The 26,016-nt window shown below is 46.1% G+C and overlaps 1 protein-coding gene across 2 annotated transcripts in view; it reads right to left on the bottom strand.

The window, feature by feature from the left end:
- The window catches only part of LOC102370105 (tyrosine-protein phosphatase non-receptor type 20), a 136,096-nt gene that overhangs the window by 88,405 nt on the left and 21,675 nt on the right, over nt 1–26,016 (bottom strand). For both annotated transcript variants that reach the window (XM_025213588.1, XM_025213547.1), the window contains 8 exons: nt 24,792–24,917; nt 18,121–18,205; nt 15,078–15,228; nt 13,530–13,601; nt 6,062–6,236; nt 5,170–5,320; nt 4,171–4,309; nt 2,628–2,780 (listed from right to left, as the gene is read on the bottom strand). In XM_025213588.1, coding sequence (XP_025069373.1) covers nt 2,628–2,780; nt 4,171–4,309; nt 5,170–5,320; nt 6,062–6,236; nt 13,530–13,601; nt 15,078–15,228; nt 18,121–18,205; nt 24,792–24,917 — 1,052 coding nt within the window. The remainder of the gene's footprint in view (nt 1–2,627; nt 2,781–4,170; nt 4,310–5,169; nt 5,321–6,061; nt 6,237–13,529; nt 13,602–15,077; nt 15,229–18,120; nt 18,206–24,791; nt 24,918–26,016) is intronic.

Genomic DNA, 26,016 nt, shown 5'->3' with positions numbered 1-26,016 from the left:
AAGATGAGGAAACAGAAATTACAAAGGTAACTGACACCCAACAAAACAGCCATCTTAGAAAATGGATCTCCACTAAATAAATAGGTCAAGTAAGACATTTTAGATAACTCATTCTTCACACTTAGAATTCAGAAATAATTTTAAATGTTTAACAAATGAATAATAGATATTTAATAATGACTGATCAGTTGCTATGGAATCCAAAAGCTCATAGGTTGTTTATATCCATGTTTTATAACAATGTGGAATACCTTCTACTGATGTTGTTAAAACTATCTACAAGACATGCCATGTTGTCTGTAACATACTTAAACTATGTATCATGCTTGTATAAATTATTTATATAACATAATGTGTGGTCCAAGTTTCCAGAGCAGCAGTACCCACTCCATGGCTAAATTGCAATTTTATTATATGCCCAAAGTTGGTCCCTCCTCTAAAATCCGCACAATTTCAGAAGATCAGCCTCAAACTTCATAGGTTCAGTGTACAGTCAAGGTCAAAGGTCTGCCCAAATCTAATACTTCATTAGGCTAGCACAATTAAACCATGCTTTTTTCTGTAGTCAATGACAAGCAAAGGATGCAATGTGGCCAGCATAATTTAGTCACTTTGAACTGCCAGCCTAAATTATCAGATATCCATTTATAACTGGGTCATCTGAGAGTGGCTTTGGCATACATTTAGAGCAGGGCTCAGACTGATCTGCCTGTTTCTCTGCCACTGTGTCCCATTGGTTAGGCCTACAGCAGAATTTTTCTGCTAACTTTCCAGTTAATAAAATAAGAATGCCCTGAAATCTGACATCCTAAATATAGGGCCCAGCTCAAAAAATAATCCATGTTATTGGCACACTGTAGCAAAAAGACTAAAACGAATTTGAGCAAGGAGAAAATAGAATCCCCTCCCACTGCGGGCTTCCTCCCTGCCTCTTGCCCCCCAGGGCTCCCCCACTTCCCGTGGCCCCCGGGGTTCCCCCCCTTCCACCCCCTCACCTACCTGTAGCTGCCCATGCTGTCTGTCCCAAGGGAGCAGGCAAGGAAGGATTAACCTGCCTGCCCAGCCGCCATTGCCAGGCTGCTGCTCTTCTCAGGGCTGAGCGGGCTCAGAGAGCAACAGGGGAAGCATCCGGGCAGGCAGGTTAACCCTTCCCTGCCTGTTCTTCCAGGACAGACAGCAGGGGGGAAGCAGGGAGTGAGCAGGGATGCTGGGGAGGGGGGTGGGCAGTAGGTCCAATCCTGGCCAGTGAGGGAGGGGGCAGGTGGGGTGTTTGCACTAAGGTGTAGCCTAGAATGGCTTCACTTTAGTGCAACAGGGGCTGGGTAACACAGATTAGAAATAATCCTGCCCTGGAGCGGTGTAACTGACCCACCTAAGGATTGCTTAAAATTAGTTTCAGGTGTTAATGTGCAGACAATCCAGGCCTAAGAGCTCCAGGAGCTCCATGTAACAAGGCCCTTGCATACCTAATGGCAGTAACAGAATCTGGCCCCTAGTGTCCAGCACTGGTATTTACTTAATTAAGCTGTAAACACAAAAGTTACTCAAATTCTCCCATGTTCCAGAAGGATTATGGTGGATCCATGATCAAACCGGGTTGGCTCTCATTGTAAAAGAAGAACATTTATGGGAAAGAAACAAGGGTTAATTTAGTGACTGAGCATCATGCTTAATATCAGGTTCAGGTAAGAAGCAAAATTAGAAGACCAATATTCCTCACAGTATTTTCAATATGCAACCAAGAAGAAAGAACAGTGGGAGGGGAGAGGGTAGGAGGGTGTACTAGCAGCTTTAAGGGTTGTTTAGGTACCTTACTGTTGAGTTCTTCATAGAATCACAGATTCACAGAAGTTTAGGGCTGAAAGGGAGCTTGTGAGATCATCAGGTCCAACCCCCCTGCTCTGGGCAGGAAAGACTGCTGGGGTCAAATAACCCCAGCAAGGTGTGCATCCAGTCTCCTTTTGAAGATCTCCAGGGTAGGTGCTTGCACCACCCCTGCTGGGAGTCTATTCCAGAGTCTGGTCACATGAACCATGAAAAAGTTTTTCCTTATATCCAGTCTGAAACCTTCTTCTTGGAGTTTATGACTGGTCTCCCCCTGGGGCACTTTGGTGAATAGTTGTTCGTATAGCCCCTGATGCTCTCCCGATATATTTGTAAGCTGCCACCAAATCCCCCTGAAGTCTTCTCTTTTCTAGGCTGCCTTTCCTCATATGGCTTGCTCTTCAGCCCTAATCATAGAAATGAAGGGCTGGAAGGGACATCGAAAGATCATCAAGTCCAACCCCCCTGCTCTGGGCAGGAATACTGCTGAGATCAAATGATCCCAGCAAGGTGCTGACTTTTCTTCTAACTTCCTGTCAGCTCTCTTGAACTCTAAATGTCCTAGTTTTGCAATGATTGTTTTGTCTATGCCAATATCTTTTGAAAGACTGATATTCCTAAACTACAGGGATAGTCTCATCCCGAAAGCATCATAGTTCCATTATTCTGTCATTCTGTTGCCCTTGTTGTGGTATCAGATGGGCAATAAGAAAATGATAGGTGATGGGTAAACAGACAAGGACCTTCCACTACTAAAATAAATAAATAAATAAATAAATAAAATTTGCTATTTCATAGGATACCCTTAGAAACTCTAGTTCAGCTTCATCTTCAAAGAGGGAGCAGGTCATATGATGCAGTTTAGCAAGTTCTCGCTGTACATACACCAGGGTCATTTTCTCTATTCGGCTTGCAGGGATGTAGTCTTCTGCACGAAAATAGTTCTTCCCATGCATCTTCAGAAAGGAAGGAGAGAAACGAGAATGAAAATGGTTGGTTCCACAGGCAGTAGGATTGAAAATATGGTTTGCGCCGAAGTTAAAGAGCTGTTGAATGTAAAGTGTTGATCTAGAATGTGAAGACTGTGAGGCAACAAGTTGGCTTTTATTCCTGGGGGTGCATTAGAGGGGACAGGGTGTGGAGCCAATAAGAGCAATAGAGACACTCCAAGGCATTCAGCTGGAAGAAGACAAATGAAGGCTGATTTCCTCCTGGGAGAATGAAAAGAAAAGCTTTTCAGATCCACTGTACAAATGTGCAGCACTCCCTATAGGCCTGCTTTTGGGTGCCAGCTCATTTACAGTAAAGGGGCTCCAAATTTATTCTTCTTGGAGCACCAGTAGCCGTGCATTAGCTGGGCCTCAAGTTGTATTAATAAAACCAGCCCCATTCTGTACACCTCCCGTACAGGGACAGAGCATCGCCACCCTGCACTGCCGCCACCCTGCACCGCCGCCTCACAGGAGCAGGGCTGGGGCAGAGCGAGGGCAGTGGCACCCCTCTGCGGGCTGAGCAGGCGACACCCAGTCAGCTGGATGCTGAGGAAGAAGCCTGCATGCAGCCACCACGGCCACCATCCATCACCCTGTGGCACCGCTCTATGTGTGGCTGCCAAACCGCTCTCCCCCTCCAGCTCTGCAACCAGCTGCTGCTATCCAGCCCGACCTGCTCCTGGACCAGCCACCAGGGGTACGCTGCTCAAAAATGGTTGAAAACCCCTGCAGTAGTGTACTAGCACTGTCTGTACTGTGATGCATTACTGTGCAGTATTATTAGGCTACTGCGCAGTCAGTGTCTCAGTAGACACACCTACTGAAGACATGGCCTTTATAGCTACTTTTGTAGAGGAAAAACCATCATTTATTTCAATTTATGCATTGGAGATCAAGTTCAGAAATAAGATCACCCCCAAATATTTGCCTGTTTCTACAAACCCAAACAAAGAGTCTTTGTGGATTCAGAAATGTTCCCTTCACTTTTTCCAAGCCCCTCCATATTCCTGAGTTGCATACATGGCTGAAAATACCGTACTATAGAATTCAAGATTCCTGGATACCTACACAGGTAAGAAAGATGAAGAGTCTCACAAGAGGACCACTTTGTGAGATTTCCAGCCAAAATTGACAGGTACAAGAGTGCTTTACACCCCAGCATACTTTCAGATTATCTAGTCTGAATCTGAAATGTGAACCTTAGTGGGCTTGCTTGCTCTACTAAGAGATATTTGCAGACATAAAATGTAGGTGCCATTTAACTCTCAACTTAACTGTAAGGAACTGAAAGCTTCCTGACCTGGTGGTGGGACCTGTAAGAATAGCTATGTACCTCACTGTATATTTACTGTACCTCAGGAGAATAATTTCCAAATTCTGCCTGTAATGCTAAAGCACCTAGCTGCAGGATAATCTCATCATTGCAGTACAATCGCTCATCCAGAATATCTTTACGAAGCTGCAGGTAGAACTGATGCTGTGTCAGACTGTGCCTGGAATACATGAAAGGTTAAGAATGAGATAAGAGATTTGAAATCTCAATTTACCATATTTACTCAAATCTAAGATGAGGTTTGTCCGAAACAGCACAGAGGGAAAAGCCCCTTATCTTAGATTTGCACATAAAGGGTGGCCCTGAACATGGGTCAGAGTCAGACTAAGACCCACAACAGCCGCCTGCCCCCTCCCCTGCATTTGCCGTCTGCAGCTTCTGCCCCTGCTTCTTCCTTCCCCCTGCTTACTGTCAGGCATAGCTCAGCTCTGGCTCGGGCTGGACTCTCTCCTGAGTACTAAGCACAGGAAAACTCCATACCCTGCCCAAACAATCAACAGTACAGAAACTGCTGAGTGGCTGTTCCAATGGCCCCAGGAGAGTAGAGTCCAAGCAGCATCTGAGAGTAAGGGGCAGAGGGAAGGGAAGAAACAGTGGGGAGTGGGAGGGAAGGGGCAGAGATTGTGAAGAGTGGGTTGAGGGAAGGTAGAGACTTTGAGGAATAGGTGGGAAGGAGCACAGATTGTGGGGAGTGGAGGGAGAGGCAGAGCCTGTAGGTGAGTGCAAGTGGCAAAAGGGCAGGAAGGCTGCAGGGGAGAGAAGTGGCAGGCAGAAGGCAAGGGGGTCACCTGACACCCCCCCCAAACTACTGGTTTTCTGCTGTAGCAGTGGGAAGGAGGGGGAATTTAAGACATCCCTCCAATAATTAGATTCTATACCCAGAAAATTGAACTAATTTATAATTTTTCCATATATAGAATCTAATTATTGGTGGCCATCCTAAATTCAAGTGGTTAGATTTGGGTAAATACAGTATATACCACCTTCCTCTCTGGTGGTAGACAGAACCATAGCACTTACTGGATAACACTAAAGTGGCTGACAAAGAATTTTATCCTCAGAAAGAGAGTGAAGTTAATGATAGAAGTTTTTCTCTTGGGTTGGTCATTCCAGCCTTCTGGAGCCGTTTTGTAGATCTTGGTCTCATCATCCAGAAAGAAAAACTCTTTACCTGAAATCAGAAGTTCAGTTTCTGTGATGAGTTAAGCAGAAGGAGACTATTCAATAACTCAAAGTCCAGAAAGGGCAAGAAAAGGCCCAGTTGACAACAGATCACATTTTTGAGAGCTCTTTTTCTAGGCACAGAATATTTAATGCTAATTCAATCTTGAAAATAGGCAGGAAAAATCTCTGTACAGCCAGTATGATGCTACATTGAGCTTACCCCTTATGTGAGTGCTCAAGAGGTAGGGAGATCATAAAGGGATTAATGCACTGCACACAATTGCAGTCTTTGTGCTTTGAGCACAAGAACCACTATCAGTCATGCCTTATGGTTGCTAGCTACATCAAACAGACCAGGGAGCAAGAATGGCCTTTTAAAGGGGAGAAGCTGGGATCACACTTCTTCTCCACATTTAAAAGCTTGGGATATCATTTGGCCTGCCAGAAACACAGCCTTCCTGTAACTCCAGCTGCAGTAATGTGGCTCTACATTGTTCTAACACGAGGCCGTGCCTAAGGCCTTGTCTACACGAGGATATCAGTCACTGGTATAGTTGTACTGGTACAGAGCTCTAGTGTAGACCTACTTCATATCTGTACAGCATGATTTGTATTAATGTGGCTTACTACTGCTTGAAACAGAGCCTCAAAACTGCATTCCATCTGAGAATCTCAAAGGGTTATACCACCACCTACCACCACCGTACAGTCACAAGAGGTCATGTAGTAATTAGATATGTCCTGGTACCTTTCAAGTAAGCTAAGCCGAAGTAGAAGTGTTCCGGTAGATTTGTATATGCCATGACCATACTGAAGATATCTCTTGCCTTAGACTTGATGTCACATTTGACCTCTAGGCACTGCCCATTGAGCAGAATGATGCTGAGATCCCTTTGAGACATATAGGATTTTCCCTTCTTAGTCTGCAAAAATGAAATGGAAAATGCAGGATGAGTTCCAGGTTCATGCAGAAATTCCTGAATTCCTTGTCTTTAGATCTCCTGCGCTCCTGGCCTCGCAGGGGATCAGTCACACGCATTTGTGCTAGGCAGTCCAGCCTTCATTATGTACATTTCAAACTTGTACAAAGAACACAAGAACTGTCATAATGAGTCATACATGGATTTGTGTAGTCCCCTTTTGAATCTGCCTATCCTATCTGCCTCAGTACCACAGCAAAGGCAGCGCCAGTGGTGCACCAACAGTGAGTGCCTTTGTATGAAGAATGCTAAATCAAAAACGAGTATGTTACATAGTAGCGCATAGGGGGATGCTCTGCATATGACCTGTGCTGGACACCAAAATGCCTGAGTGTCTACAGCTCTAATCTGCCTCTACAGCCTCTTGTGGCAATGAGTTCCATAAGTTACACATTACATATAAGATACTTTCTCTTGCTAGTTTTAAATCCATCTCCTGGTCCTTTCAGTGGGTGCCCCCTAGTTCTAGTATTCTGGGACTTGGTGAATAACAATTCCCTGTTTGCTTTGTCCATACATTCATGATTTAATAAATGTCCATCATATCACACCTCAGCCTTCTTTCTAAACTGAAGAGTCCTAGCCTTTTTAGTCCCTCATGGAGCAGCTGCCATACCATATTCCTAAGCATCTTGGTTGCCCTTTTCTGAACCTTTTCTAATTCTACTAAATCCTTTTTGAGATGTGGAGACCAGAACTTCACACAGAATTCAAGACGTTGACACACTGTGGATTTGTAGAGTGTCATGAGGATAGTTGCTGTTACCCAACATTTTATTGGCTTTTTTGATTGCCACTGCACGTTATATTTTTAGAGACCTATCTACAGTCACTCCAAGGTTTATTCCCTGTGACATAATTAATTCAGAACCCAGTATTGCATACATATATAATTGAGGTTATTTTTCCCCAGGTGGTTTACCTTGCACTTGTTGATGTTGATGCTTATCTGCCGGTTTTTTTGCCCACTCAGGTTTGTGAGCTCTTTCTGCAGCTGTTCTTCATCAACTTGGTATTTGACTACCCAGAATAATTTGGTATCATCTGTAGACTAGGAGATTTCAATGTGCACTCCCATTTCCAAGTCATTCATGAAGATGCTGAACAAAACTGAGCCCAGCACAGATCCGTGCAAGGTCCCTCTTTTGACCCCCCCACCCCACTCCACTCCCATCCAGAATAGTGGCCACTTAACCCTAACCCTTGCTTCCTACCTTTTAATCAGCTCTCAATCCATGAAAAAACCTTCCCTCCAATTCTGTGGCAACTCAGTTTCTTTAAAGGCCTTTAGTGAGGGATGCTGTCAAAAGCTTTTTGAAAATCAAATAAATTATGTCAACTGGATCCCCTTTGTCCGTATGGTTGTTAACACCCCCAAAGAACTCCAGAAGATAGGTGAGGCAGGATTTCCATTTACAAAAACCATGCTGACTCTTTTCCAGCATATCATATTTGTCCATAACTGCTTATTTTATTCTTTATTCTAGGTTCTACCAACTTGCGAGAGATGAAAGCAAGACTCACCGAATCACCTCTGGAGCCCTTTCTGAAGATGATTGTTATGTTGGCAACAGAGACTGTTTGTAACAACAGGTTACCTATTATTGCCAACAGTCCTGCAATTTCACCTTTGATTTCCTTCAGAAGTCTCAGGTGAATGCTAGCCAGTCCTGGTGACATTTTAGTATGTTTGTATCAATTCTATTCTCACTTCAGTGTGCTCCAATTCTTCAGACCCATTTACTAAGAACTTATCTGGTGTGACATTTCCCCCAGTATCTTCTGCAGTAAAAACCAAAACAAATAATTAATACAGATCTCTGCTATGGCTCTATTATCCCTGAGTGGACCTTTTATACTTTGGTTGTCTAATGCTCCCACTGGTTCTCTCACTAGCTTTTTCTCAAATTCTTTTTTGGCTGGCCTTATTTTGCTTTTGCACTGGACCTGCCAGATTTTGTATGCTTTCCTGTTTTCCTCATTTAGAGCTGCCTTCCATTTTTTGCAGGACAACTTTTTTTGCCTTGGGTAGCCTCTCAAACTGCTATTAGATCAGGCAGGGGTGTTACTGGACTGCTTAGTACCCTTTTTTTATTTCCATTATACACTTTTCCTGTACCTCTTATATGGTATTTTTAAACAGCTTCCAGGCTTCCGGCAGACATTTTATGTCTTTGCTCCTTTTAACTTCTAACTTCCTCATTTTTGCGTAAGTTCTCTTTCTATAGTTGTATGTCAGCGTGGTAGATTTTTTTGGCTTACTACCTCCTGCTAGCATGTTGAATGTGATTATGTTATGCTCACTGTTGCAGAATGGCTCACCTACAGTTACCTCTTAAACCAAGTCCTGTGCACTCCTCAGAATTAGGTCTAGAATTGCTTCTTTTATTGTGGGTTCCAAGGCATATTGTCCTAGAAAGCATTACATCCAGAAATTTTATCTCTGCATCTCACTCTGAGGTGTTTATCCAGTCTAGGTAAGGATAGCTAAAGTCTCCCATTATTACTGCATGTCCTACTTTTGCAGCTTTTATAATCTCCGTAAGCATTTCAGAATCACCTTCACCCCTAGATCAGGTGGTTGGTAGTACAATCCTAATACTGGGTGTGTCTACACATGCAATTAGTACATAGCAATAAACTCCAGCTCAGTTCACGCCAGTTTATTACTCCCAGGAGCAATGTTTATAGATGCACCTGGGACCACAGCATGTTGATCCACGTCAAAGCAGCCCTGGCTGGCAGGGGACCCAGGTTCAGCCTGAAAGCCCAGAGTTGGTCCACTCTGGCTCAACGTGCTGCAGAGGTGTTGGCTGGGGCACAAGGGTGCTTTAGTGCAGGGCTAGCCATCAGGCAGCCCCCACACTGTAGCAACCTCCACCCCAGCCAGCCCTGGTCACCATCTAAATGTGAGTTTCAGCACACTGAATAACTCTGCTGTAAGATAATACTTGTCCAAAACAATACTATCCTATAGCAGATTTAATTAATTTACTGTGTCCTAATAGGGGGGCACATGTAAACAGGGATGCTTTACTGCAGAACTAATTAAGTCAACTCTGCGGTACAGTACAGATGTAAATACATCCACTATGTTCCTTTTTATTTAAGTACAGAGTTTCTATAGTAATTCTATGGTAGTTTCTCTTCTGGATAAGATTTTTATGTTGTTACTGTCTATCCTATCCTTAAAAGGCAGTGCCCGTCTCCCACCTGCATGTCCTACTCTGCCATTCCTGTATAGTTTATAAGCCAGTATAACAATACCGCATTGATTATCATCCTTCCACCAGGTCTTTGAGATGCTTATTATATCAAAGTCATGATTTAATACTAGGCATTTTAATTTACCCATCTTATATTTAGGTTTCTAATATTTTTGTAGAAGCACTTACACATTTTTTCCTTACTCAGTTGCCTGTTACTGCATGTATTATTTGACTGGAACTCTAAATATTGTGACTTATCCTCGCCATTGTCTATAGTTACTCTTCCTACTCCCCTACTATCCTCTTGAAGACGGTGTAAAATTTGAATGATATCCCCCTTTGGGGGATAACTGAGTTGGGGGAAGAGTTGAGCAGCTGCCAGTGGTAAAAGAACAGGTGAGGGCAGGGGTGGGAAAAATATGGCCCATGGGTCAGATCCAGCTTGCCAAGGAATTTCATCTGCCTGCAGGCACCCACCTACTATTTGTACCCCACCCAGCCTGTGCACCTTGCTCCCTCATGCATAGAAGGGCCTGGCCCAGTCAGCACACAGCTTCTGGGTGGGACTGCTGTTGTCACTGCTGCAGCCTCCAGTGGACCCGCTTGGCTTCCCCACCATCCAATGCCTCCTCCTTATTTCCCTGCTGCAGCACTCTCTCTGGGCAGCAAGAAGGGAAGCGGTGTGGGGGAGGGTGAGCTGCAACTGGGTGGGAACATGGAGTGTGGGGCTGGCCGGAGTGCGAAGCCCACACCCAGAGGGAGTGGTGGGAGCACAGAGCTTGGGTGGTCAGGCTGTGGATGTGAGGGATGGGGGGAGCAGGGGTGTGGGCACAGCACATGTGGCACAGCTGCGCTGGCAGCGGTGGGAGTGCAGCGGCGACAGCAGCAGGAGCCCAGCGGCAGTAAGCACAGAGCTCCCACAGACACCACCGGCACTGTTGGCAGCAAGGTGGCGGAGGGTGGTGAGTGCCAACCAGGGGTCGGCAAGCACCCACAGGCGCTGCCAGCAGCGGCGGCCAGCAGCAATCGTGGACCACCCACAGATGTTGCTGGTGGTGTCAGTGGCAGGGTGGCGAGTAGCGACCGCCTGCAGGCGCTGCTGACAGTGTGGGTGGTGCCTTTTTGCAGGGGGTGCACCGCCATGCTCAGGGGGTGCACATGCATCCCCTACACCTCCCCCCTCGCAGCAACAGTATGCGGCAGGCCCTCAAGGCACTCATGGCCCACACAGGCAGTGCCACCTGATGGCACACAGCTCCAAACAGAACTGCACGTGGAGGCAAGGGCACAGCAAACCCAGCCCGCCTCTTGTGTGTGGCTCCTTGCAGTGCACATGTAGCTCCCAGCACTCATATGCCACAGGCAGGGAATTGCTGTGTGATGAAGCCAGCTACCTTCACTGCTCCCTCTCATGCATGTCTTGAGGACTCCACAGGGAAGCAGGGTGTGGTGCTCCCCTCCACTTCTGGCAGAGTCCCAGGACCTGCATGGCAGGTGGAGGAAAAGGCAGCCAGCTCCATCATACAGGGCTTCCCCCACAGTGGCTCATGAGTGCATGGACATCACAGGGAGCCCTGTGCAATAGAGATAGGCTGGCCTTGCTGTGCTTCTTGCCACCACATTCAGCTCTGGCTGGAGCCCCATGCTGCTGGGCCGCTGCTGCTGCTGCCACCAGCAGGGGCTGTACGCCATGGGAGGGAGTGTGTGGGGGGCTGTGCACCATACCTCGCACCCTCCCTCACACCCCACAAACCCCACATACCCCACATACCCACACCCTACCTCTACAACCCCCCCATATATACACCCCCAACATACGCTAAGCCCCCCCACACACAGCCACACCCCCTCACAACTCTCCCACATACACACACCCCACCCCAACCACACACCCCACCCCCATACACAATATACAAGAGTAAGACTTTATTTTTGCATAATTATGCAATCATATCTATATATAATACGCAAACACAAATCATGACAAAAATATTTTTTGTAATAAAATTAAAATATGTTATAGTAGGTATTTGACTTTTAGTATATGATTTGTTTTTTTTCTGGTTCCAAGATGGCAGCCCTCTCCTCCCAAAAGGAGTACTTCTGGGGGCAAGGGGAGGGACTTCCTTTGGCAAAGGTCAGGGGTTACAGGTGTGACTTCCAGTCCCAAGATGGCAACCAGGGAATGGGGCACCTGTCAAGGGGCAGGGCTACCTTACAGCCATTGACAGCTCAGCAAAACTCATTAAGCAGCCCTTCAGCTGAAATTATTGCCCGCTCTTGCATTAGGGACTATGTAGAAAAGTTCAATGTGTACAAGTCCATGGGACTGGAAGTGATGCACCTGAGAGTGTTGAGTTGGCTGATGTGAATGCAAAGCCACTGGCCATTATCTCTGAGAACCTATGGGGATCAGGAGAGGTCCCAGATAATTGGAAAAGGATAAGTATAGTGCCCATCTTTAAGAAAGGGAAGAAGGAGGACCTGAGGAACTACAGACCAGTCAGCCTCACCTCAGTTCCTGGAAAATCATGGAGCAGATCCTCAAGGAATCCATTCCAAGCACTTGCAGAAGAATGGGATTAGGAACAGTTAGAATGGATTCACCAAGGGCAAGTCATGCCTGACCAACCTGGTTGCCTTCTATGGTGAGATGACTGGCTCTCTGGATGGTGGAAGATCAGTGGACATAATATACCTTGAATTAGCAAGGCTTTTGATGTGGTCTCCCACAGCATTCTCCCAAGCAAGTTAAAGAAATACGGGTTGGTTGGATGAATGGATTATAAGGAAGATGGGAAACTGGCTGGATCATCAGGCTCAAAGGGTAGTAATCAATGTCTCAATATCTAGTTAACAGTTGGTATCAAGTGGAATGCCCCAGGGGTCAGTCCTGGGGCCAGTTTTGTTCACTATCTTCATCAATGGATCTGGAAGATGGGATGGAGTGCACCCTTAGCCACTGTGTGGATTACAAAAAGCTGGGAGGAGTAGTAGATACGCTGGAGGGTATGGCTAGGATTCAGAGAGACCTAGACAAATTGGAGGATTGAACCAAAAGGAATTTCAGGAGATTCAGTAAGGAGAAGTGTAAAGTCCTGCACTTAGGACAGAACAATCCCATGCAGTGGTACAGCTGGGAACTGACTGCCTAAGCAGAAGCTCTGCAGAAAAGGACCTGGGGGTTACAGTGGACAATAGGCTGAATGAGCCAACAGTGTGCCTTTGTGCAAAGAAGGCTAATGGCATACTGGGCTGCATTGCTAGAAGTAGCTCAAGGGAAGTGATTGTTCCTCTCTATTTGGCACTGGTGAGGCCACATCTGGAGTACTGTGGTCAGTTTTGTATGCTCCCCCACTACAGAAAAGATGTAGACAAATTGGATGGAGTTCAACAGAGGGCAACGACAATGGTTAGAGGACTTGGGCACATACTTTATGAAGACATGCTGAGGAAACCGGGCTTATTTAGTCTGGAAAAGAGAAGACTGAGCAGGGATTTAGTAGCAGCCTTCAACTACCTGAAAAATGGTTCCAAAGAGGATGGAGCTAGACTGTTCTTAGTGGAGGCAGATGACAGAACAAGGAACAATGATCTCAAGTTGCAGCAAGGGAAGTTTAGGTTAGATATTAGAAAAAAACCTCTCCCTAGAAGGGTAGTAAAGCACTGGAACAAGCTACCCAGAAAGGTGACAGAATCTCCATTCTTAGAGGTTTTTAAGACCTGGCTAGACAGAGCCTTGGCTGGGATGATCTAGTTAGGGATGGTCCTGCTTTGAGCAAGGTGTTGGACTAGATGACCTCCTGAGGTCCATTCCAACCCTAACTTTCTATGATTCTATGACTTCTATGTACCAAGGTGTGGTGTTTATCTTTCCTTAGGTTCTGCCTTTGCAGGGCTCCATGGGTGGTGAGGCATGGATTCTGCCCAGGGAGTCAAAAAGTCAAAGAGTGGTTCTATAGAGCCAGATGGAGACTCAACTGAAGGATCACCAGATTGGTTCTAAATTTTTAATGTTCGTATTTACCACAATTGATCCAGGTAGATGCAAGGTCACTGGTGGTTCCCTGGAGAGAATGATAAATTCTGGACCTGAAAACTTCAAGAAAGAAAGTCAGATAATTAATAAACTGTTTATGTTAATGTTTATCATATATTTATGTTATATTTATGCTATGTTTATGTTGTTATGGCTATGGTTATGCTTATGTTCATGTTATGTTTAAGTGATGGTTATGCTATGGTTATGTTGAAGTTATAGTTGCATTATGCATAAGTTTATGCTATGTTTGTGCTGTACTGAGCTATGATGTGTTTATGGTTATGGTATGCTAATGTTTCGTTGTGGTTATCGTAATGGTATAGTTATATTATGCTTAAGTTGATGGTACAGTGATGCATGCTATGGTCATGTTATGTTACGTTTGTGTTTCTGCTGTGTTTGTGCTTGTGCAATGTCCATCTAAGGGTTATGGTTATGTTTGTGGTTATGGTATGTTCATGCTATGCTATGTTTATGATTGTGTTAATGGTTATGCTAGTGTTATGCTATGTCTGTGTTAGGTGTTATGTTAGGTTATGGTTTATATTATAAATATAACCTAAGTGTAACATAGGTTTAGGTTATGGTCATGTTTATGCTTCTTGTCATGTCAAGTTTGTTTATGGTACGGTAAGTGCTAATGGAAAAAAAAGTAAAGTTCCCTGAAAAGGAAAACTAAAACAGAATCAGAATTTCCTAGCTCCACAGCAATTATTGCTAGCATCATCTGCTCTGATGTTATGCCAACAAAAATACCTACATTACAATATCAAAAGGGTGCGTGGGCGCGTGTGTGTGGATTTGTCATCGGTGAATGGAATTTCAATCCCAGAGAGTGATCTCTTAGCTACCCATTAGGCAAGTGAAATGCAAGCTTCCCTATATTGTCTCATCCTGTCTTGAAGGGACCACTGTTAAGGATGCATAGGAAGTGCATTTTGCATAATCCGTTTATTCTTTTGCTTCGGTGCTGGAATTGCCAAGAAAATATTATCATTCCCATTATACAGATTGGAAGACCACTACTCTAGGTCACACAAGTCCAAAGCAGACATAGAATCAGACCCAAGATCTCCTGCCAGTTGGCAATCATAACTAACCTTTGCTTTTTTTCCTGTAGGTGTATACTATAATAGGTGGACATTACACAAAGCCCATTAACGTCAACAAACAGCTATAAGCTTTGGATCAGGCCCCGTGCATATGTCATCGGTGCCTCCCCACCCTTGGTGTGCATTACTGGTTACAGAAAGTATAAGTGAAAACTCAACTTAGAAAGTTGGTCTTAAGCTTTCAGCCCTTCCGCCCTCATTCACTTCACATGTACATAAAGCTGCCTTTGACTTCAGTGAGCCTGCAAAGCTAAGCTTTTTATCACAAGTGGATCATGAAGCTTTTGTCTAAGGTGGCCCTTCTGATTACATGACTCAGTTGCCCAATTTGTACTTGCCCTTGGATGCTGACATCATTATGGGAGGGTCCTCATTAATAATATTTATACTTTTAAGCAATACACATATCTTCACAAGTCACCTTATATTTTCTTTTGAACAAACATCTCTGAGATGCAGCAGCTGCTGAGGAGTCCTTTGCAGACACAGAGAAGGTAGAATCTAAATTTATCAGGTTGTGCTTGCTATTCTTCTGAGTACTGGTAGGCTTTTCATCCATAGCACTGGCCGATCTTCAGGTGTTGCAGTGAGCAATAATGCAGGTTGTATATCCAAATCAACACAAAGTAAGGAGAGAAATTATTGGAGTGGCACTTTTGGAAGAAATCAGAGGGCAATCTCAGTTATCCATGTGATAGGCAGGTGCTGTAGAATTTAACAGGGATGAAACTAGCAAGGTTTTATAGAAAATCATTTAAAAGTCTAGGTAATTTAAAACAAGAATGGATTCCTTTCTATACTGTATGAGCTAGACCCTCTGCTGAGGTAAATCAGCATAGTTTCATTGAAGTCAATGAAACTATTATAGATTTATATCAGCTGAGCATCTGGATTCTTTTGAACTATCTTACAGAAAATTACCTCTCTTCTGTAGAATTCTATTACATTCTGCTAAACATTTTAAAAGTCAGGGCAAAGGGTAACATTCTTTAATATATTGTACAAGGTATTTCCAGAAAGTGAAATATTGAATTGGTTCAAATAGAAATTTGAGATAATAAAGGGGTTTTTTCAGTATAATTAACTGATGCTGAGAACTGTGGAAAATTGTATTTTACACAGTGGCTTTACCCCTTAAGATATTGATATTTATCAAATAGTCACGTGCACCCAGGAAAAATATCTGATACCTGCACACTTCCATATAGAAATAAATGATGGCATGGTGTGGGTACAAAGGTTTTGTTTACAGGAGTTTAGGTTAATTGTATTAGGGTTGGTGGGTCATCACTGCTTTTTTTTTTTTCCTTTTATCACTATGGGCACTGACAGACGTGGAGGGGAAAATGCGCTTTCCTGGAAGAAGCAGTGCGTTGGTTCTATCTGGCTCCGCAGCATCTGTATGGATCAGGAGCTTCAGGGAGGCAGGGCGTGCATTAATCTAATAGCTGATTCAATAAACTATTAGATAAAAAGTATCAAAACAGTCCTACTGAAGCACCCAATCTATACAGACGTTGGGTAAGCCTGGTTCAACACAGTGCCTGTTCTGGGCATGTGCTGGGCTCAGCTTGGGGGGGGTGCCCAGAGTTTCAAAAAAGCATTTGTTTGATTTTTTACATCTGTAAGCAGCATACATATTAAAGTAAAGATGGCAGCTTGTTATAAAAGTAGTTGCTGGGTAGAAAAGAATCATATCCAGGCAGCTAATAGGTGGAATAGAATCTGGTCCTAAACTATCTTGTATAGCCCTGGTAATTGTTATTAACTCTTGGACTTTTAATAGGAAGTTTATTCAGGGCATGTTTGATAAGGAATCCATCTAAATAGAACATAATCCATGGATTTGAATTAAGCAAGTCACAGAGCATAAACTCCTGTTTAACTGGGAAAGCACAGAGGAAAGGTGTATTTTTAAAAGGGAAATCTAATCTATGTTATGCTCAGAGGCTAATAGCACTTGGTTACAGCTGCATTATGCTAACCCCTTATTATAGACAATCCACAACCGAAATGATGATGCTCACTGTAGATAGATTAGCTGCAGTGGTGCAAATCTCAACCTTACCCTTGTCTGTCTGGGGTTGCTTTTTATACCCATGAATGAATAGATGCTAATCCCAGGTATAAACAAGCCCTTAGCACTCTTCTTGGGTGGCATCCCTAAACTACCTATAACTCTTTTCTGAGCCAAGGGGGGGATTAGAAATGAAAGAAGTAAATCTGAGAAGCTAGGGAGAAACAAAAAATTATGCTGAAATCGGGTACTGCAAACAGTGCTTGTCACAGCCCTTCTTTGATTAAATCACACTTTGTCTATAGTTGATTAGTTCATGATCCAGAACGAATCCCTTCAATCTAAGCTCATTTTCACCAACTGAAGGCAATGAGAAGTTTCACCTGAGACTGTACTAAGAACGGGTGCAGTAACATTGGCAAGATTTGACTCTATGAGCATGTGTAGATGAAACAGGGGCCCCAAATTGAAGTGGTGGGTTTTAAAAAGCACCGTTTCGATTTAGGACTGATTAAACTCCCATGTCATGCACACACCCCACTGACTTACCTGCCTCTCTGGCGGGGAGGAGAGGGCAAGCTACCAGCTGGCAGAGGGGTCCTTGGGCTGCGGGCGGGGGTGCTTCCCTCCACAGCAGCAGTGGCTCCCCCCCCAGATGACACCCACCCGCAGGCACCCAGTTATGGGCGGTCCCAGGGGGCACCACAGCCATGGAGGGAAGCCCTGGGCCCCCGCACAGCTCAGGCAGGCAGGCAGGCTCCAGGCAAGGGGAAAAAAAGATCAGGCTTACTGCTTTTCTTGGATGGGGCCTGCCTTCCCAGGCTGCTGTAAGGCTGCCTGCAGGGCCTCCTGCAGAGCTGTGGAGCTGCACAGAGCCCAGTGCTTTGTTCCACAGCTGTAGGGGCAGCAAACTAAAACTCCTAGAAGCCATTTTAGTTTGCTGCATCCCAAGTCATTTAAGGCGCATTACGCCACCAAATTTCCTACAGTGGCTGGAATTAATGCACAATATGCCACTGAGGCATGCAAATACCAACACCATCAAAAGCAAAACTGGTCAGACCGCAGTTGGAGTACTGTGTCCAGTTCTGGGCACCACACTTCAGGAAGGATGTGGACAACATGGAGAGGGTCCAGAGGAGGGCCACTTGCATGATCAGTGGGCAGCAGGGCAGGCCCTACGAGGAGAGACTAAGGGACCTAAACCCATTCAGCCTCTATGAGAGAAGGCCATTTACAAACTAGTCAGGGGGGACCAGCAGGCATTGAGGGAGTCCCTGTTCCCCTGAGTACTACCAGGAGTGACAAGAAATAATGGTCACAAGCTGGCAGAGGGTAGATTCAGGCTAGATATCAGGAGGCGCTACTTCACTGTCAGGGCGGCTAGGATCTAGAACTAAATCTGTAATAAAAACCAGCTATTTTTAAGGAGAAAAACTAAGTTTACCTGTTATTGAAGAGTTTGTAGCCACTTTGTGTCCTCAAACCATTCAAGCATGGGTCCCATGACCTCTGTGCTGGTAGAGGTCTGCCTAAAAAAGGAAGTATTAAAATCATACTAACTGCAGCAGGTGCTTAGCATTAGATGTTTGGACAGTAACCAGGGTTGCCAACTGTCAGTGAATTTACTGGCTGTCAGTAAAAAAATTATGCAAAAAGGTCTTTCAGTAAAATCTGAAAAAAAAAAACTTTAGCTGTAAGCAAAAACACCAAGCAACTACAATTTGACTGAAGTTCTGGTAGACAGAGCAAAGCACTGCAACCTTGTGTTCAAGTGGGAGTGCAACACCCTACAAGAAGCATTTTCTCAGCTGTATGCTGATGCTGCTGTGTCCTAGCCCACTTGTGATACTTCTGGGTCATAGGTAGGCTTCTTTTCAGGTCCATGTCAGGATAGGGTAAAGCAGGGCTGGCAGGTATAAGGCTGGGGAATGGGCTTGGGTAGGGGTAGCATGGTGCAGGGTGTAGTCAGAGCCATCAGGGTATGAGGGTGAGAGGGTGGGGCTGGTGGGAGGGGGTAGCACAGTGTAAACCATCACTGCAGTCAAGCAAGGTGGCCAACCCAAGAATTTTTTTGTTTCTTTTTTTTTTTTACCACAAGCTTTTTAATGCCAACCAAACCTTTTTACTATGGTTGATATTAAATCCCTAAATTTGAGCCAAGCCTCCTAACTGGAGTCTCTCAGCAGCACAGAGCCAGGCAGAAAAGTTACATTTACATTATGGAAGACATATCGGTAAAAAGCATGTGTCAGTAAAAAGGTCTGAGTGTCAGTAAAGTTTGTAGATTGTCAGTAAAAAACAATCCTTGGGTTGACAACCCTGACAGTGACATCAAGGAAAAGATATGGAATGTTCTCTTCTGTGGTGCTCTCTTGCATGCTTGCTGGGTGCCCATAGTAAGTAACTACCTAGTAGGGCTGGCTGCATAGCTCACAGAGAGCTCTTGCAAACAAACATTCATGTCCTGAATGTCTATTCAAGGTATGGACACAAATATGTTTGGAGCCATTTGAAAAGGGAAATGGCAGATGGTAGATTCTGCTGCCCTTTCAAACCATTCCTCTTTTGAAGTGGCTCCAAACATATGTCTGCCTGTACCCTCAGTGTAGCTGTGTCCATAGCCCTTGTGATCACTACTTGTCAACAGGTAATCATGATTGGGGGACTGACTGTTAATGCGTATATCCCTATATTTGCATGCATATGTGGGTACTGTGTAAACTGGAGCCTTTCCTACTCATAAGATGTGTCTACATGTCACCCTACAGCAATATAGTGACATAGCAACCATGTGCATCTACACATCATCACCAGCTAGGTCACACACTCCCCAGGTATAGTTTGCCGCTAAGGCAACATAGCAGCAATATTTACCAGTGCACCGTGCACCACCCATACTGTGCCTTGCTTTAGTACTTCCAAAAAGAAGTACTAAAGCTTGGCGCCATAGCAACATCACTGTACAGTGATGTATAGATACACCCACTATGCATCTGATACTGCCCCCTTCTTTTCTGCTTAAGCTTTTTCCAGTCCTTCAAATAAATAACATAAGGACATATCAGCAATGCTTTGTGAGTGATTTTTTCAAATCCAAATAAGGCCTAAATAATTTTCACCCCTAGCTATCTCAAAAGCCAGTACAGGGGAAAAATCAGCTACACAGGGTGCATCTACACATGAAATTAGTGTGCCCGAATAAACTCTGGTGCAGTTCATGCCAGAGTTTATTGCTCCCACGTGCAGTGTTTACACATGCACCTGGGCCTGAAGCATGTTGATCTGGGGCAGTGCAGCCTGCCAGACCAGAGCTGCTCCACTCTAGCTCAACATGCTACAGAAGGGCTGGCTGGGGCATAAGGGTGCTACAGTGCAGGGCTAGTCAGCAAGAAGCTGCCACATTGTAGCACCCTCATGCCCAAGCCAGTCCTGGTCACTGTCCACATATGTGTTGCAGCTGAGTAAATAACTCTGCCATAGGCTAGTATTTGTGTTGGGCAGTAATGGCAGAGTAAATTAGTTTACTCTGGCCTAATAGCACTGTATGTGTAGACAGTGACATTTTACTGTGGAGTTAATTAGCTGTAACCCGGGCAGTACTCCAAGAGGTACCCCCTCTCCAATTGAAGGGATCAAAGCAGGCGCACAAGCACTGTGGAAGGTATAGGGACTCTCCTCCCCTTATAGAGCAGAGCCAGACCACCAATGGGGACTTAACCATATACCTTTTAATAAGAATAACAATACTGGGAACATAACCAGTATAAACCAGGGGGTATAGGGGACACTACAATGCCCCAAGGGGGCAGGATTCAACAAAGGTTAGACACTTACAATCAAAGACATATTTATCCAGTTGACAAAAGACAGGGTTAACCAAAATGTAAAACACAAACAGCAGAACAAACAATACTGGTTGGTGAAATATAAAAGGCACAAAATACAAAATGTCAAATGACAAGGAATATAGGGCCTAAGTACCTGGAGGGGGGAGAAAGGGGGAAAACATAATGGCCCCTTTCCACTGCAAGAAGATTTTCTCCCTGTTAGCTTACTCACCCCAAGTTACTTGAGCTGGGACTTGAATTCTGATCTCCCACGTGGTAGCTAGAAACTCTACCACACAGCCACCAGTGCTGGCACTACTTCAACCTGCTAGGCGTCTTTACCTTCCCAGAGCCCCAGCCTCATGTCGAGCTGCCTGGCCTCTTGCTGGAGGAGCTGGAAGCAGAACTGGGAAACTTTCGGGTCACTGCTCAGATCCTTGCTGGAGCTGGGGAGCCTCTCCTGCTGGCCACAGGTTCTCGTAGGCAATCCTGGAGCCCAGCAGGAGCCTCTCCTGCCAGTCACACACCACGCTGCTGAGGGTCCAACTGCTGCCTGCAGTTCCCACTCCTTCAGGCTCTTCTGGGGCAGCTGCTCCCACCCCACTGGCCCAGCTATTTGAAGCTCCTTCCTTGTGGTCCCTTGCTGGTCTCTCCCTTAAGTCAGTCACGCTGCCCCTTTTATCCCCCTCCAGGTGACCCAAGGGGCCAATCAGGGGACACGGAAGGTGAGTCTCTGGGGCCTGATTGGTGAGGAAAGGGAATCACAAGTCCTCCAAACATCTTTTACCCCTTCAAAACCCCTGGGCCAAATCATTACCAGATCGGTGAGGAAAGGGAACCCCAAGTCCTCCAATCATCTTTTGCCCTTTCAAAACCCCTGAGCTAAGTCACTGCCAGCTAGCCTGTCACATAGTCAACTCCACAGTTAAGCTCATGTGCAGATACCCCCATAAGAGCTCAGATCAGATGCAGAGTTAAGCTTCTCTCAGAATTCCAATATTAAAAACATGACACTGAGTTCTAGAACAATCACTAACTGAAACATTGTTTTAAAAGCCCTAAGAAATCTACAGCATACAGGCAGTCCTTGACTTACAACTTTTCGAGTTATGACCAATGGTACTTAAGATGTTTATAAATTGACACCCTCTTTTGACCTTCCAATGTGGGTTTCAACTTTATGACTCTGGATAGAGCTGCATCAAGCTGGTAAGTCTGGTGTGGTGGAAGGGGAGGGGGAGGAAAGGGGGCGGGAACAGATCTAGGCTCTCTGCGGTGAGGGAAAATACATTTTATTTTCTCAAACACCAACATCAGATCCTTGCTGGAGCTGGGGAGCCTGGTGTTATTGCAAAATCAGGTCCTTTGAATACTTGAAGAAGTGAGAAATAAGAGGCAGAGAGACATGATAGATTGGCAGAGCCACATCTTCACCTAATATAATGTGCTTCCACTAATGGTGACAGTGGCTACACTGAGCAAACAAGCTTACAACCAGTCCTGCTGCTTGGGAAGTAATAGGAGTAACAGCCCTATGAAGGGCTGCCATAAGGAAGAGGGAAATCACCTTCTGTCTCTGCTGCGGAGAGGAGGAAGTGAGCCAGTGGATCAAAGTTGCAGAAAAGTAAATTTAAATTAGATATCTGGAAAAGCTTCTTCACTGCTAGAATAGTGAGGTAGTGGAATAGGCTGCCTAGGAAAGTTGTGGACTCGCCATCACTAGAGGTGTTCAAGATGAAGTTGGATGTCCCCAGGGATGATCTCAGGTATATACCTATATTCTACTGTGGGTATTTTCCATGCTTCTGGGCTTTATGAGTTATCCCTTCCCCCACCCCCTTTCTGCTACATGTGCCAGGGTGTTTTTAAGCCTTCCTTAGAGGCATTGGGTGTTGGTTACAGCCAAAGTTGAGGACTTTGACTACCATGGTGCACCAGTACTCCTGCTGGGACCAAAGCAGGAGGCTCCTGGCTAGAGGGTCTTACCCCTCCCCTCAGAGTCACAGCAATCACCATATTTGGGGTCAGAAAGGAATTTTACCCCATGGTCAGATTGGTATGGACTGTGAGGGTTTTTTGTCTTCCTTTGTAGTCGGGGGTCATGGCCCTCTACCCAGAATTTCTTGAGCATATTTAAACGTTTTATAGAAGCAGGATGCTGTCTGTGGCAGGTTAGGGTGTTAGGTCTGCGTTGTGTCAGGGTTGACTGTAATTTTGTGTAGAGTTTAAATTATGGATTATATAGAATGGTTTAGAGATGGACAATCCTACCTCAGGCAGGGGGTTGGACTAGATGACCTCTGGAGGTCTCTTCCAGCCCTACTTCTCTATGGGTGCATCTACACATCACCCTACAGCACTGCTGAAAGCACCCAGCCAGGGGCTCCCAGGGCACATATCCCAGCATGCTTTGTAGGCTCCCCTCACTGCCTACAAACAGGTGAGAACACCCCAGGACACCAATCAGGGCTGATTGGCTGGTAGTCACAAAGGACCACATCCCAACTCCTAACAACACAGCCTCCCCTCAACTGTCAGGTTATAACAGGGGTGGGCAAAATACAGCCTGCAGGCTGGATCCAGCTCACCAGAAAATTTCATCTGCCCCGCAGGTGCCCACCAAATAATTGTACCCCATCTAGTCCTTCTGCCTGTGGGGGTGGAAGTGAGGTGCCCACATATATACCCAACATACCCTATTGTGCCTCACTCCCACCCTTGTACACAGAAGGGCCCAACCTAGCCAATATGCAGCTTCGGAGTGGGGCTGCTGCTACTACTTCTACAGCTGCCAGGGGACCTGCTTGGCTTCCCTGGTGACCCGTTTGCACGGGACACCAGGTAAGGAAATGGCAAAGGGCAGGGCTGGGGAGCCAGGGGGATCTGCAGCTGGGTGGGAGGGCAGAGCATGGGACTGGGGCTGGCAGCAGCATGAAGCCCGCACTCAGGGGGGCAGCGGGAGCACAGAGTTCGGGTGGGCAAGGTGTGGGTGTGAAGGAGGGTGAGCGGATGTGGGGAGCCCCCACACACTTCCCCCTATGGCACATAGCCCCCTCCAGTGGTGGCAGCAGCAGCAGCAGCAGCAGTCAGGGGCACTCAGGGTGCCCATGTCTGGCTCAGACACTGCCACCAGTGGCATGCAGCTCTGGCCAGTGCTGCACAGGGGGGCAACCAGGCTGGCCTGCCTCTATCATGTGGGGCTCCCAGTGGTGCACATGCAGCTCCCACACTTGCATGCCACAAGGGAATCCCCATGTGATGGAGCCAGCTGCCTTCACCACTCTCTGCCATGCAGGTCCCAGAACTCTACGGAGAAGCAGGGCTTGGGGCTCCCCTCCACTTTTGGTGGAGTCCCAGGACCTGCACAGCAGGGAGCAGCAAAGGCAGTCAGTTCCGTGGCTCAGCTTCTCCCAGTGGTGCACAAGTGCGGGAGCTGCATGTGCACCATGGAGAGCCCCACATGATAGAGGCAGGCCGGCCTGGCTGCAGTCCTCACCCCCATGTGCAGCACTGGCCAGAGCTGTGCAATGCCAGCAGCAGTGCCTGCACCAGGCATGAGCACCCTAAGTGCTCCCACCTGCTGCTGCTGCTGCCACCAGCAGGAGCAGTGCACCATAGCGGGGAGTGTGTGGGAAGTCCCCAAATCCCCCCACCCTCACACCCCACAAACCCCACACACCCACACCCTGCCCCCACAACACCCCCAGATATATACATACCTCCCATAGTACCTTATTGACCCTTCACACACAGCCACATCCCCTCACAACCCCCACAAACACCCCTACACCCCACCATACACCTCCCCTATACTGTGTAGGAGAATCTATCCCCCACAGCACTTAAGTTGGGTGTCTACATCTACAGCCCTGTGCAGGGTCTGCAGGCCCAGGATAGTCTGCACCACCTAAAGAGCATGGTTCCCCCTGCTTCCTTCCTCCTCCTTCCCCCACCAATGGCAGACCAGCCCTTTAGGTAGGGTCCAGGTCAAATGGCAGATGAGGGGGCTTCAGATTGGTGGAGTCAGAGGCAGGCAATATCTGTGTAGCAGGTGAATGGATTAGGCATCTCTGGAGACCACAGGGGCAGGCTTGTCAGTGTCCATTGGAGGGGAGGGGGGGATGGGTGGCACTAGGAATAGACCAGGGGAGGGCAGAGAAGCTGGTGGGTCACTTTTCCCCCACCAGCTCAGAGTGACAGGCCTGCCCCTTACAAAGCCCCATTATAGATAAGTGTAGTGTGAGCTCTACAAATATTATTAATGATACAACAATAATTTAAAACCTACCTCTTCTCAGTCCCCGGTTAGATAATATCAAAGAAGTACTTTCTGAAATCCCGTTCAAGTCACTATAATCCACAACAAGTTGTCTGTAATCCTCTGCAGACCGACTACAATTCATTAACCTGGAGCCTGCATCCAAACACAAAACAGCAGTCTACTAAATTGGATTTTGAATTTAAAACATGGAAGTCTGAGTGGTTGCTTAGCTATTATTTTGCCTTGGCTAATTTTTGTTCTCATCCTTTTTTTTGGTCATGAATATCGTTATTCTGACCTTGATGGCCTGTTACTTCTAAGAGGAAGCTTTTACGCAGAGAACCTGGGTAAGGCATTCACCATCCACTGGCAGAGCTGACTGCTCTCTCCTACTTCTTGGAATCCAACTTTGATACAATGTTTTTTGTGAGCCCCTTTGGACATGCCAGACAAAATACAGCAAGTCTAACATCCAAATAATTTTCTCCACAGTTTAGTTGACAATTGCCTAGAAGGTACAACTAGACAAGAAATAAGAATCTAGTCCCTGCCCCCAGCAGTGTTTCTGAATTTTACATTAGACAACCATATCTACAAGCCAGAAATACTGTCTTCTCACATACTCTCCCAGTGGTGCACAAGTGCGGGAGCTGCTTGTGCACCATGGAGAGCCCCACATGATAGAGGCAGGCCGGCCTGGCTGCAGTGGCTTGCTAGCCATATAAAAGGCTCGAGTGGTTTCCGCCCAAGTTGGAGGACTCCACAAACACCAGGAGGAGAAGACTTCACGTCTCGTGAAGATCTCTAAGCGCTGCGGAGCCTATTGGACCCAGCGGGAATATCAAGAAGGCAACAGGGGTCTGATCAGCCTCTAGCCTCTCCCCGTCGTCGAGCACAATCCTCGACGTATCCCTCTTCCCTGCGTGCACAAGTTCCACGGAGCCTAGCAAACTTCGTGTGAGTCTATTCAGAGCTCTTTTCTTCGAGTACTTTCTTCGGTTGGCGCGACGGGCTCGCGGTTTACAGCCTCCAACCGGATGGGCTAGAAGAATGTTCACGGGAAGGAACTCTAGTCCGCCTCTCTTCTTTTCTATCTGTAACTGCAACTCAAGCAAGTTTTCCTGCCTGCACCACGACCATCTTTGGTGTAAGTAAATAATCTTAAATCAACCATTACGCGTCCGTGACTAATTCTAGCGTGTCGCCTGTTTTCTCCGACCCAGCGTGCCCGGGCTGCTGGCCACAGCCCGCG

The sequence above is a fragment of the Alligator sinensis genome, unplaced genomic scaffold (assembly GCF_000455745.1).
Source record: "Alligator sinensis unplaced genomic scaffold, ASM45574v1 scaffold264_1, whole genome shotgun sequence".
In the NCBI taxonomy this organism is placed as follows: Eukaryota; Metazoa; Chordata; order Crocodylia; family Alligatoridae; genus Alligator; species Alligator sinensis.
The sequence above is the reverse complement of the archived record's forward strand: the minus strand, read 5'-3'. Positions and strand labels throughout refer to the sequence as shown.